The sequence below is a fragment of the Phocoena phocoena genome, chromosome 3 (genome assembly GCF_963924675.1).
Source record: "Phocoena phocoena chromosome 3, mPhoPho1.1, whole genome shotgun sequence".
NCBI classification, from domain to species: Eukaryota; Metazoa; Chordata; class Mammalia; order Artiodactyla; family Phocoenidae; genus Phocoena; species Phocoena phocoena.
Genome location: NC_089221.1, coordinates 103,839,059 through 103,853,258, shown reverse-complemented (window position 1 = coordinate 103,853,258; position 14,200 = coordinate 103,839,059). Strand labels below are relative to the sequence as shown.

General features: G+C 42.1%; 1 protein-coding gene across 1 annotated transcript in view; it reads left to right on the top strand.

Moving 5' to 3' along the window:
• The first annotated feature begins 1,072 nt into the window (after window positions 1-1,072).
• Window positions 1,073-14,200, top strand: part of ZNF608 (zinc finger protein 608) — a 100,878-nt gene continuing 87,750 nt past the window's right edge. The window contains exon 1 of the mRNA XM_065873681.1: window positions 1,073-1,984. Coding sequence (XP_065729753.1) covers window positions 1,073-1,984 — 912 coding nt within the window. The remainder of the gene's footprint in view (window positions 1,985-14,200) is intronic.

The window sequence follows — 14,200 nt, the reverse complement described above, 5'->3', positions numbered from 1 at the left end:
CGGTCATTGAGGCCACCTTGGCGCAGATCACTTAAAGTGTATGTCTTAATCAGTTTCCCGTACAGTCAGTAGCACCATATTTAACAGATTGAGCCAGTCTGTGACCTAGGAATACGGTAGAATTGTTTAGATGTAATTTCTTTTTCTCAAAAGGCATATATTTAGCCTTTTATTTGACACTGTCTTTTCTAAAATAGAGAAATGCTCTTAAAGACGTGTGTGTATATTTCAAAAATAAAATTGTATAAACTGTTGGGGAAGAGAGGATGGGGGGTTATGTGTATGGGGGCGTTATTGGTTGTTTTTTTCTGTTCCTTACTGGGAACAAAAACCAGATTGCCCAGACAATTTGTAAAAAGAAGTAATAAAATTAGAAATGAGGAAAATTTAGCAATATCATTCTGAAACTAGCCTTAGAGAACTTCCAGGGTCTGGTCTTTTAAAAACTGCAAGATCTAGGACATGTTTAAGGATGTTTAAAGCGTGTTCCTTCCTCTTGTCCGAGTGTTCAGGCTGTGTTTCTGGGGTTGTTACCATGTGTGTGTGCTAGAAAAAAAAATCCTAAACTCTTTTTTTTTTTCCCTTAAACGTTTCTGGACTTGACTCAGATCCTTAAGATATTTTAATGCTTTTTAAAAAGTGATTATCCTTGTGTTGTTGATAAAGGGCTTTTCTTTTTTAGCTACTGTAAGATGCTTACTGTCATGGGTACGTTTTTCGGGTTTGGTTATTTTTCTTTAAACCTGATATTGGACTGTGGAGACAATACATGAGCCACCTTCCTCACCATCCTTCCCTGTACCCCTCACTGACTCCCCAGTATTAATCGTTTTTTATTCTGGTAACACCCAGACAAGAAATATTCGACTTTTCCCCCCCTTCACAGGAAAAGGTGGACCTGGACTGAAGGGTGTAAAACCCCTGGACCCATTCCTGGGGCAGGAAAAAGAAGAGGAAGATTAGAAGATTTTTTTTTTTTTTTTAAGAGAAAGCCCAGCGGAGCTAAACGAATGTCCCCTCATCTCCAAAGGAAAGTTCATCGGATTTTTATTCTAGAGAGCTCATCTTCAGGATGTCAGTGAACATTTCTACGGCAGGAAAGGGTGTGGATCCAAATACGGTTGATACTTATGACAGTGGCGATGATTGGGAAATCGGGGTTGGAAATTTAATAATTGATTTGGACGCTGATTTGGAGAAGGACAGACAGAAATTTGAAATGAATAATTCCACCAACACCACTAGCAGCAGCAACTCTAAGGATTGTGGAGGTCTGGCCTCCAGTGGGGCCGGTGCTACCGCAGCCTTAGCGGATGGCCTAAAATTTGCTTCTGTTCAGCCCTCTGCTCCCCAGGGGAATTCACACAAAGAGACCAGCAAATCAAAAGTGAAAAGGAGTAAAACTTCTAAGGATGCTAATAAATCTCTGCCTTCTGCTGCCTTGTATGGGATTCCCGAGATTAGCGGCACTGGCAAGAGGCAGGAAGTCCAAGGGCGCCCTGGAGAGGCAACTGGCATGAATTCAGCGCTGGGTCAAAGTGTGAGCAGCGGCGGCGGCGGCGGCGGCGGCAACCCGAACAGCAATAGTACCAGCACCGGCACCTCCGCTGCCACCGCGGGAACGGCCTCCTGCGGGAAAAGCAAAGAGGAGAAGCCAGGTAAAAGCCAGAGCAGCCGAGGCGCCAAGCGGGATAAGGATGCGGGGAAATCCAGGAAGGACAAGCACGACCTGCTTCAGGGCCACCAGAATGGCAGTGGCAGCCAGGCCCCTTCCGGGGGCCTCTATGGCTTTGGGGCCAAGAGCAATGGAGGTGGCGCGAGCCCCTTCCACTGCGGGGGCACTGGGAGTGGCAGCGTCGCGGCTGCTGGGGAAGTTAGCAAAAGTGCCCCGGATTCAGGGCTCATGGGAAACTCTATGTTGGTAAAGAAGGAAGAGGAGGAGGAGGAGAGCCACAGGCGAATCAAGAAACTGAAAACTGAGAAGGTAGGATAAAGACGCCTTCCTAGATCTCCTACTTTCCTCTTTGTGTGCATTTGTGTGGGTGCGTGGTGGGTGGGGACGTGCCTCTGTGTGCCTTACACTTCGTGCTTTCTGGTTCTTTGTGAGATTTCTCTCCTGTGCATCCTTCCTGTGAACTTTTGGTATGGGGCAGCTTAACTTGGGTGCAGTGTTTAGCTCCTGCTTCTGCTGCCGCTTGTGGTGCTAGCGTTTGGGTCCCCAGGTGGGAGGGTCTGGGTGTTCCAAGTACCTTTTGCCCTGCAGAAGGGCTCTTGGCCAGTCAGCACGTTGAGGTGTGCTTTTAACAGAAAACCTGCTCCTGTACCCACTGACCTCTTGTCCTGATTTCTCCCCCTAAGGAGAACTGTCTTCTGTTTTAATTTACACGTCCTAGTATTTCTGGTAATGTGTCCTTAGGTGCAGGGTTCACGTTGCCTCCCCGGAGAGGTATGTCGAGGATTCGAATTTGCACTCCACCCTCCACGCATTTATTTTTTCATGATATTCTCCAAAATAGTCTTGTCAAAGGATATGGTACTGTTATTGGTCCCGAATGAAACCTTGGTCTCCTAGGGTCATTGGTTTCATAACCGTGTAGCAAGAATGGAATGGTTTTGGTGGCCGCCAGGACTCTTTCCTTGTTCCCTTGCCCAGTTCTTAGCTGGAGATTTAAGAGTGTCATCACTTGGATTTCTTGCCTGACCAGGGAGCTGAAATGTTGGTAAGAAAAGTGAAATGGACTTGGTGGATTGGTGTGCTGAAAGGTGAAAACAGAGCCAAAAGATACCCGAAATACGTGTTGCATTTGAGCGGTGGGGAGCGTTGATTTAGGTAATTCGGACCCTTTTCCCCATCTTTGTCATTGTTGGAAAGTCTAGTGAGACACTGCCTTCGAAGAATTGCCCCTCGTGTTGTGCTGCTTTGTGCTGGAGGCCTAGGACTTACTGGTCCGGCAATTACTGTGCATTAAGTGATGTCCCAAGAGCTGAAGGTGCTCTGGTCCGCAGAGCAGGTTGGGAGCGAACTGGGGGAGTGAGTGCTGTCTCTATAAAATTAACCTTTAATTCTACAGATTGTGCCTTGCAGAAGCAAATGCGTATCATGTGGTTCGTGGCACGGTTGTTTGGTTATATGCTTATTAAATAATTTGATCTTTGCTATTTCTCACTTGGTCAAAATTGTGAAGTGTCTTTGGGTGATCATTTCTGTGTACAATTTCTCACTGCTGTCTATTTAAACCTTTTTCTTTCTGCAGGAATAAAGTTTCGGCTTTATGATTTTAGAAGTCGATGAAGGTACATTAAGGTGTAGATGATGCCAAACTCGCAAAAAGCCTCTGAACGCCTGCTTCTTCTATCCATATCCCCTTGGTCAGACAGCATTTCGCACTGATGACTTTAAATGCATTAAAAAAAATACAATCCAGGTTTCGATTCTTCTGCTGAAATGTGGACTTTCATATAATTTCTGCTAAAAGGCGTTCTGAAGTCGTCTTATTAGTACAGTAGAGCATTTACTTTTGTTGCCAGTAGTCTTCAAATTGCAGTTCTAATCTGCCCTAACTATCTAGATGAATTGCCCTAATCCAGTGCTCACAATGGCTGTGGTTAAGGAGTCAGAGCCATTTGATTGGATTCACTGCTGCCTGGAATGTGGGAGGTACTGCCCTTAGCCTTTTAATCTTCCAGCCAAATGTTCACAGTCAACAATTTTGTTTAGCTGGCAATTGGAACATTTCAGTATCTCAAAGGCTGCTGTCATGGCAACTGAGATGAGAGCGTGGTGTCGGTTCTCCAGTTTTTGTGTTCTTTTCGCTTTCCAGTCACACAGGAAACTGGATGAAAAGTGGAAGAATTAAGTTATTCATATACATGCAACTCATCTTCAGTCAGAGGAGTATAAGTGTGATAATATGAATTACCTAAATAAAGAGCAAACAAGTCATGATGGGTCTGGGGTGGAGAGAGGGGAGGGGAGCAAGCACAGTGCATTTAGATTCATACCACTGCCAACCGTAGCTGCTGGTATGGGCACAGGGCCCCTTCAGGGATGGCTCTGAGGGGCTTGAATACTGCAGCGTGGGCCATTCTCTGTCAAGCTATGGTACTGGCTCAGGATCTGGAAGCCTGTTCTTTCAGCTTTCCTCCCCACGCCCACCGCACCCCAGAAGGACTTCTCTTAAGAACTCTTTCCTCCTTAGCACACAGAGATGGCACTCCCTTGTACAGATGCCACCCAGGGAAGTCACTCTAAGTCCACTAACTCTTGGTTGTGTAAAATTTGACTTCAATTTAGAAAATACTTCCTAATGACAGGAGGAGACCTCTGGAGGCGGGAAAGATTTAGTAGGACAAGCTTTACCTGGCAAAATAATTCGACACCGAGGCATCCTTTGAGAAAGGTTTTTTTGATGTTTTTGTACAATGTTTTAATTTCAGCCTTGTTTGATTATCTGGGTTTGTGAAGAGTAAGTGTCTTAAGAGTGAAGGTGGTTAATTTTCAGCAATTGGATGTGGCTCATGAAGGGGTCAAATGTGAAAACCAAAGGGGGGTGTAATGTGGTGTGTGTGCTTTTTTCTTTTTCTTTTTCCTGGTTGGATGGTTCCAGGAGATTCATAAGACTTGCTGTCACTGGTGAATTTTCACAGCATGCTTCTACGTCTATTTCTGGTCTGTTTATTCTGTTTCTTCACTACACAAAGTCATGTAAAACATGATAAATTGGACCTTATGGAAGGTCCAATTATGAAATTAAATCAATGAGCGTCCTAGTCCTTTATGTGGAAACCACAAGTATGTTGTAAAAGTCGCCACTCTCTTAATATGTGAACAAAATCAAAACATGCCATAATTCTAAGATACTTGAGCTGTATTTCTATAGCCCATTTTGTGGTTAAGCCACCAGTGACGTGTCTGAATAAGTAGATTTGACGGTTTGGTTTTTGGTTGTTAAAACCTGCTTCCCCACCTGCCCCCTCCTTTTCTTTTGAAGCATAATAGCCTGTATTGAGGCTCTTCTGCATGTATCCTCCTTAACCGTCTTACAGTTTTGACCTATCAGACGGAGGCATTCGGCTGGGCTAATAGTTCAGTACAGTACATGGGTTTATTTGATCGCTGGGATATTCCAAAATACATACAAGAATTCTTAAAAACAGCTGAGACTTCAAATACATGTGAAGAGCATAGGAGATCTTATGGTTGGGTCTTAGGATTCTGACTCTTCAGTATGCATTTAGAAAAGAGAATGATTTGAGTAATATCATGCTGCTTTCATTAAGCTGGTCCTTAACAGCCTAAGTGTGGGCTCTACAGATGGACCTGTCTATAAAGGATATCATTCATTTTATTTTATTCTCTTGTAGAAGCCTTTTTACACTTCACTAGGGAATTCTGGCACGTTTTCTAAGTGAGTGTGATTAGTTGAAGAACATATTTTGATTAATAAGGTTTGTGGATGATATGCTTCCCCCCCCAAATATAGTGCCCCCTACAAATTCTGCTTAGAGAGTGCAGTTTATCTACTGTGAAATAAAAGGGCAGAAAGGTCACTTGCTATAATTAAAGAACAAAGTCCATTGTTGTTGGACAGCAAACTGTTTTGAAAGCTACATAAGGGATTTAGCTGTTGAAAACGTTGGTAACTAAGGGTGGCTCCCAATCAGCATTGATTCAGCTCCTTTCTTTTCTGTAGGCTTCCTCGGAGGATGACAGGGCTTTTGCAGTGGGTGCAGAGGGGCTGCTCTTTCCCCAACGAAGGTTTCTGTGAGACCCCGTGGAAGCTTGGAAGATTTGCATAACCAGGCACATCACTGGGTTCTGAGCACAGTATTTGTAATCTGCTGGGCTTGCTGGAGAAATTTTAAAAATTACTCAGCAACTGATCAAGATTGTGCTAAAAGATGAATAACGTTTAGCAACTTTTAATAACTTTGCAAATAGTCTGTAAAAAAAAAAAAAGGCGGGGAGGGATTGATTGTCCAAATGTCATGAGGTTAAGAATGCTCTTCAAGGGAAATTGCTTGGCTGCAAGATGGTTTTAATTAGGGTGTTAGAAAGACTTATTTTTCCTAAGCAGCATTTTATAGTTAGTAAATGAAATCTATGCCGAAAGTGCTAAGGAGAAATCTCCCTAACCACAGAGGTGTTCAATAACCAGATTCAAACAACATGGAAAGAACCATCTGTTCTTCGTTTTCAGCATGAAAAACAAGGATTGAACGGCTGAGATTTGCTCCAATTTTGACTGTGTGTGCCTTTTTTTTAATTAAAAAAAAGTTCACCTGGTACTTCATAGCAACTTGAAATTGCTGTAATGTGAGCAACACTGTGAAAACACGTGTTCCTACATTTATTTTAACCAGTTCCACTTTTATTTAAAAGATTTCCAGAAGCTCAGCCATTGAACACTTTATAATGGTTATTCAGTTCCTGCAGGCAATCACAATGAGGGGTCAGTTCTTCAAAGATCTATTTAGTCAGTATCTGAATTATTCTGTCAATTTTCCCCCTGGAGGCAAGGGGGGGGGGCAAAGGCTCTCCCAGGCTAACTCTGGTCAGCGTCTATCGGTTAATCTAATTGTACGTGGTAGCCACACCTGGACCGATGTTTGTTCTACACAGACCTTGCTCTGGATCCGAGCTGTTAGTCTAGGATTGTTGATCATGAGGGAAATATTCTTTTAACACTGATAACTTTGGAGTCCTTGACTTTTAGATGGTAAGCTTCTTGACTTCTGGTTTTAGTAAGAGCCCTGGGTAAAACATTATCCGGCCTTTGTTTGAGGTCTTTTATAGAAGCTAATGACTGGGCTTGTGCCTCCCTCAGATAAATGACATTATCTCTGAGTGGGCTGACAGGAAACAGACATGTTAATGGTGAAGCTGCGGGGAGGATCTGCCCGGGTTTTGACAAAAGAGTGGAGAAGGGACCCCTGGTTGTGGTCATTAACACATAATGCATTCTTGCTCTTCCTAAGAGGCCCTTGATAATTGGAAAGCTATTTTAGCCACAAGCACTTAAATCATAAATCTACCACTCCTAGTTCCTTTGCATTCTTAAAAGTAGCAAAGTAATGTGTTTTTTTGTTAACAAGTGTGTGATCTGGTTTTTAAAAATGGTGGCAGTTCTAGGCGGTGTGGTAATGACGTTTGGGAGGGCTGCACATCCCACTGCTTCTATCAGATGGGAGGGATCTCTCTTTGTCTTTCACCAGGGCTCAGTCATCCCTCTACTTTAGTAAACGAAGAAGTGGGTCCCATAAGTAAAACGAAATATTTTTATACTTGAAGATGTCTCATGGAGAGGGATAGAATCTGTTTTTTCTAAGTTGGGCAAAAAGATTTTGCTCAGTGATTTGAATGCAATGAAACCTGCCTTTTGAAGTGTATGTTTAAAAAGTCATGGGTATAATTGAGTTTCAATGCAGTTTAAACTCTCTGCTTCTTGAACAGAGATAATTGCCATGTTGAACACACTCTAGAGGTGTAGAAGAGGTGGAAGGATCATGTTATTCTATTCTTTAATATTAAGCACTGGAAGTTTTTCATAGTAATTACTGTAGCACAACATAGTTTTGATTGCCAGCACTCTGAACTTGCCGGTGATCTGAACATCAAGGGTTTTGCTTGAATACTAAACAGTTTATTCCTAAGTTACTTGTATCACATTCTTGTAGAACATGGAAACCAGAACTAAGGAAATACTGGGCGCTCCTTAGCAACAGCGGAGTGGAAATAACCCCTCTTCACTAGGACAGTTGTTGATAAATAATAATACCCTTTTAATCTGTACATTTAAGGTTATAGGGAAAGAGAACAGGTGAAATCTCTGACCCAGGAATGACTTCAGTCGTCATTACAGGCTCATACAGGGATCGGACGTACCCTGTGCCTGGTATTTATTTTCATAGGTATGTGTGTAGAAATGTTATAATGGCATATATAGCTGTTGGGTTGGGAGTGGACTGGGAGTGTTTAGTTAATGTGGGCTTTATTCTTTTAGAAGAAGTCACCGTTGATTTTCTGTTCCACTCTGCTGCCAAGTAATTGGCCCCTTCATATCCATCCAGTTCTCTCTCCCAGCTGAAGTTTCTTTAGTGACTTCTTGCTCTCCGTAGCAAGTTCTTTTTAATTTAAGCTAAAGGTTTTGGCAGTGCGAACAAAGCCTTTGCAACTGAATGAAAGGTTGTTAAATAATTCATAGTAGATTGACCATCAGTCGGGCTGTTTGTAATGCTATTTTGAGCACATAAAGGATATTCAAGACGGGGAGATTGGCACCTTGCTCCTAGAGCTGAGTTCTGCATATCTGCTAAATTTTGGTTAGAAATACCTTTGAGAAAGTATTACAATAGATTATAGGTTTTGCCTGAAGAACTGAAGAGATTACAAAGCGAATACTTCTTATATTTTGATAGGTCAGTGGCCTTTGAACCACCTGTATCTCATCTGGTATTCAGAAGGCTTCCCCCCTTCCCCATGAAGCTAAATGAAAATTTAGAAATATCTATTTTGGTTGTAATAGAGAACTCAAAGAGAAGGGTGCTTCGGTGAGAGGGAGGGAGACCCAAGAGGGAAGACATGGGAACATATGTATATGTGTAACTGATTCACTTTGTTATAAAGCAGAAACTAACACACCATTGTAAAGCAATTATACCCCAATAAAGATGTTAAAATAAAATAAAGTTAAAAAAAAAAAAAAGAAGGGTGCTTCGGTCCAAACAAATGGGTTGGAAGTGATGAATAAATAGTGCTGCTGGTTTTTCAAAGCTACTCTTTCTTCTTTCTCATCCCCACCTCCCAGCCCAGTTTGATTATTATTCACTGTGACTATTCTCGCTCAACCACTGAGCTTTTTGCAACTCCTGGTAATCCTCATTCTCAGCTAGCACCTTAAGAAAAAGGTGCCTACGGGGGACATTTAGGCACATTCCAATAATGCCATATGAAGGCTGCTTTCACAGTTTAAAAATATATTGATTGTATTTTGTGTTGTACATAATGATTTTAGAAAGCAGATATTTAGGTTGTGGAATTGGCTTATTATCTTAACCAGAGAGCAGATGGCATGGTGCCACAGACGTATAATTTTACTTAAAGGGACTTTTAAGGTTTTGATGTGTTTTCTTTTCCTCTTATTTCCCTGATGGCTTCTTTTTATTGAAGGGTAACTTAAGGAGACCTGGTAGCAATTTTACTGCCTTCCCCCTGACAGTTTGAAATAATAGCTTGGTCTTTGGTTGTACTGATCTTCTACCAGTCAACTTGATTCTGGTTTTTGTCATGTGGCAGTGAATTAAGAAAAAAAAAAAAAGGGTTTGTAGTATGTTTTAAGAAATGGACTCTTTTATATGCTTCAATTAGCAACAGAGGACAAAGTTCCAATTGGTCACACTTTCAGGAACTCCTAGAAGTGACTGTTCCTCCTTTTGATTTAAGAAAACTCCTGATTTGGGTTTCTTAGGAAAGCACATCTGGTCCTCTGGCTGCTTTAGATCCACCTTTTTTGTCTTGTGCATTAGTTCCTGCAGGTTCAAAGGTCCTTTTTGAGTTGTTCTTGGTAGGTTAGCACGCTTTCCCCATACTGGAGGGCTGTCCTTTTTTTGGTTGCTGCACCTACCACGTGTTTGAATTCACTTGGCATAAAAATACCGTTTGTTTCAATGACTGGATTTTACAGTTTTACCCATTCTTCACTTAGAACATCATCAGGATGAGTTGGAAAGCATCTTTTTTTTTTTTTTTTTTTTAACAAAGTGCGCATAGCCAGACCAGATTACTTTTGGATTTCCTGTCACCTCCTTGGCTGATTTATGGATGGCTCATGTTAAAAGCAACAATAATGTTTGAATTGGAAGGGCTGAAGCCTCGGGTTTTCATTCTTCATGGAGAACTGTTTATTTGTGTGTGGTTCACCACAGTACATGGATAATGCTATCAAATCTGTGCTTTATTATAGGCTTATGACTAGCACAGCAGCACTTAGTTATGTGTTTCTGCGTTTCCCTTCTTTGCAATTCTTTTGTGATGGAAATAAAATTAGAACCGAATCTTTGCAGCCAAGGAGAAAATAGGCACAAGTAGAAATTGTCCCTTGAGCCAGTTCAGAAGTAAGCAGTGGTGATTTAAGAAACATTTTTCTCAAAGGAAGTGAAATCCATAGGAAAAGAAGGACTCCGATTTAACTTTTCCGTGAAGATCAGTGGAAGATGAGCCGCACACTTTGACAAATGGAGGCTGTTCCAACAGCAAGGCTTTATCCCTTTATATTGTTTCACATCTGAAGTAACTGATTGAAGAGCGGTTCCCATTCCCAAACCTTTCAGCTGCTTTGAAGGTGGAATGTGAGTTCAGTAATATTGTTGGCTTCTGCTCCCCGAAGGGAACAACATGATTTGAAGACAGAGCAATTGAGCTTTTCCGCATCAAACTCCATTTGGCCAATTGTCTCCATTTACATTCCTTGCCCAAATCCTTCACCAGCCTTTCCCATGATGCCGCAGCAGATGCCAGACACTGAAGTAGAAAGCGAGCAGCTGTTTCCATTACTCCAAGGCTGTATTATCCTCCACAATCTGCTTGCTTTTTCGCTCCCCTCCCCCACTGGAAAAAAAAGAAAGAAACCTTCTCTCCCTCTGACGTTTGCCTGCTCGGGTTTATCAGCCTGCGGATTTTCTATCTTATCAGGACCACGGATTTCTCGGCAAGGCCCGGTTTATTGTTCCGCGGGGGAGCAGATGGAGGACCCTGGGCTCCGGGGAGCGTGGCCGGGCCCGCGCGCTCCCGAAGCTGGGGGCCGTGGCGGGGGCGCGCCGCCGGGGCCGCGCCCTCCTTCCCTCCCAGGACCCGTTTATAGCCCCGAGCGCAGTAAATCTGTCAGCTCTTCACAACGCCGTCACCTCTTTCTTCATTTGCTCCGGCTTCTAGTTTGACAACGTTCCCCTGAGGCGGAATTCTAATCTGCTTCCAATTAGTTGCAAAATGTGACTGAAATTTCCACATTATGACTGCTGTTTTACTTGCACGCATACATCCAGAAACAAATTAATGCTCTTGAATATTTATTTTTTGAGCCCTTGGATTTCCTTGAAGAAGAAGAGTTTCCAGCTGTTGGGCATGACTTCCAGGATTTGCATTTTCTTCTCTGGAAGCCTTCTCTACTCAGCACATTGCGCAATAACCACCGTGGGGTCCCCCCGCATCTCTTAATAAGCCTTTTCCAGCTTTTCTCGAAATGCGTCTGTTCAAGTTACACAAATCAATTTTAGTATTTCTAAAATAAAACAAGGATGTTTGCCCGAGTTTAATGGAGGGGTCCTCCTGGTGCATGTTTTAATAGAACACGAATACACACAAATTTGCTTCTAAGTATAGCTGAAATACATTGGGTCAAGGCACAAAAGACTTGTTACACACTCTTAAATACTTTCATTTGATATTCAGAAACTGAACGAATCGAGCGATTAGTTAGCCTAACAGATACCAGGGCAGCATTAAAGATGTCACTATGGGCACTAATGTTATCCTACAAGTTTGTGCCTGGATCCTGAGCACACCTTCTGGCAGCTGTTGGAACTTGTGGGCTGCAGCAGGCATAGTCGATGGCTTCCTGTGACTTTAGGTACCCCTTATCCTACATAATCCAGTGTTACGAGAATGTCTTGGACTCTGGGTTTCAGGGTGGTTCTACTTTGAGGGAGGTCAACTACTCCAACTCTCTTTCCTCCTTTTTAGTGTTTGTTTTTTTAACAAAGATACTGATCCATCTGATTATATGTAAATATTAGAGTTGTTTACATCTTGGCCGCTGAGGTGGTCAAATTTAGCTTTATTACTTGTCTAAAAGACTACTTTCTCCTGAACTTTCTCCTGCGAAATTTAGTACCAAGGCAGCCGGGGGGGGGGGGGGGGGGTGGGGGGTGGGGGGGGTGGGGTGGGGGGGGTGGGTCTCGGCTTTAGTATTTGCAGAAAGGTGGTGCCCTTAAAGAATGTAAACAGCCACATTTACTGGTGTATTTTATTGTAGTGTTCAGTCTTCAGCATCTTGGCAGATTGATATCAACAGTAATAATGGACTCTAAAAAGGTGTGAAGAATTTTATTGATGGTAAAGTGGTTATGTTGATCACGTTACTCTGTATTAGTTTCTAAATAACACCTTCAAATGTAAACAGATCAATTTTTTTCTACGACGTTGTCACATATAATCATAAAAGCCCTATATTGATTGATTTATAATGTCCTTTTTTAATCTGCTGTTTTCAATCTCTATAACCACGAGGTGGAGCGTTTATTTTACTATGTTTAAAAATAAAACTTATTTTAAATTATTTGTTACATGTAGGATATAAATTATTCAAATTATTTTATCAAAAAACTTTCAGCTATGCTGGAATTCCACAAAAGAAGTAGGAACGTTCTTTGTTTTGCTTCCTTTCTTTTTACTCTATGACTGGTAGTAGAAAAAATAGCGAGATTGAAATCCTTAAAAATTTAAAATGTGGGCCTTTCAGGCTGCAGAGACCTCCTGGGTTTAAAAAAAAAAAAAGAGAGAAAAGAGTGGCCCCATAGTGAAATGCTCACAATGGGCACGATTGTGCTAGCCCCTCAAGTCCTGGGGTTCACTAATTGCCCTTTAATGAGGTCGGTCTGCCCCAGCTTTTCCCCTACCTTGGGAGGAAAAGCACACAAGACAGTTGGAGTTCAAGTGGATCTTGCTGTATTTGCAACTTAGCATAACTGCTTTGAAGGCCCCCAGGGCGCTTAATTGGGGCTGGGCATTTTTGTTTTGGGGGAGACTACACACAGCTCCCCATTGTGTGTGTAGAAGCCACCGTGCCTCTCGGAAACATTACATGCTTTTGTTGATGGTGCATAGTTTTATAAACTCCAAATGAGCTTATTGCCTTTTAACCATTGGGAGCACTAAATAGTGGAAGAACCTAGAAGTCTCTGGGTTGGGTAGCCGCCAAGCAGTTAAAAAAAAAAAAAAAAAAGAATGAATGGTTTAATTGTAGAGCAAACCGTTTGTTTACAGATTAAGATTTATTCAGTCACCAAATCCTATGGACCAGGAGGTAAAAGAATGAGGCCTTAAGGTATAGGAATTGAGTGCCCGGTGTTAATGTTTTGTGATCATGCTTAGCTGTTTTTACCCATGTTTTTCACAAAAGAAGAATGAATTGTTGAATGGTGAGAACTGCTTGGCCAAGTGTACTTTTTAAGCTCTAAAGAGAGAGGGGAGGAAGGAGGAGGCAGGTTGTCATTTCTTTGCTGCCTGGTCAGGAAGCTAAAGACTTAAAGTTCCTCCACCTGAGAGGGGGACACTGGCTGTCACTGAATTTTCCTGTTCAAATGAGGGGGACTGGTGATGGTGGCGGTAGAGGTAGGGAGTAAAAAGTGGGAAGGAGGTGTGTGGGAAAGGGGGTGGCTGGTGGAGAGCGTTTGTTAAAATGGCCCTAGACAATGCATTCTCTTAAATAATTGGGACCCTTTTACAGAAATTCCCCACTATTTCATTAGTTAGTGGCCGTGGTACTGAATAGAGAGAAACTCTCCAGCCACGGCGGCAGGGAAGTGGTATATAATTTGGGGTGGCGGGGGGGGGGGGGGGCGGAGAGCTATTGCCTGGCAGCCAGAATTTCAGGTTGTCTTTTTCCTTCCCTCCCTCCTTCCCTCCCTCCAATAGGAGAGCAGAAATCCTGGCATTTGGTCCCACTGTAGTTGTCATCCTTTTAATCCGTGTTTGAACAAAGGGTTTAAGGACATCACTAGATCACTAGTAAACTGCTATTTTCTAGAAGTGTCATTTTGAATACTTCCCAATTCACTGTTTTTTATTTTTGCATTAATCTTCTTGGGAATGAAACCCTTTATCTCAAAGTGCTCTTTTGTGTATAAACTGTCACCCTAATGATAACTCTGGTTACTTACAAGTATTGTTTCTACGAGATGTCTTTGTATGCTGTTTGGCCATGAAAAAGCCCATTTCTTCTGTAACATTAAAATTACTTGTTTGCTACTTGATGCACATTTGATAAATTGAATTTTCAAATATGTTAAATTGGCTTAACATGATCTTGTTTTGTTTTTCTCCTTAACTAAGTTCTGGTACTTTTCTTTTGGTATGATCCTTTTGAAATGGCTTGATTTTCGAGTCTAAATCATGGCTGATAGCTTCACTTTACAAATCTTTCTT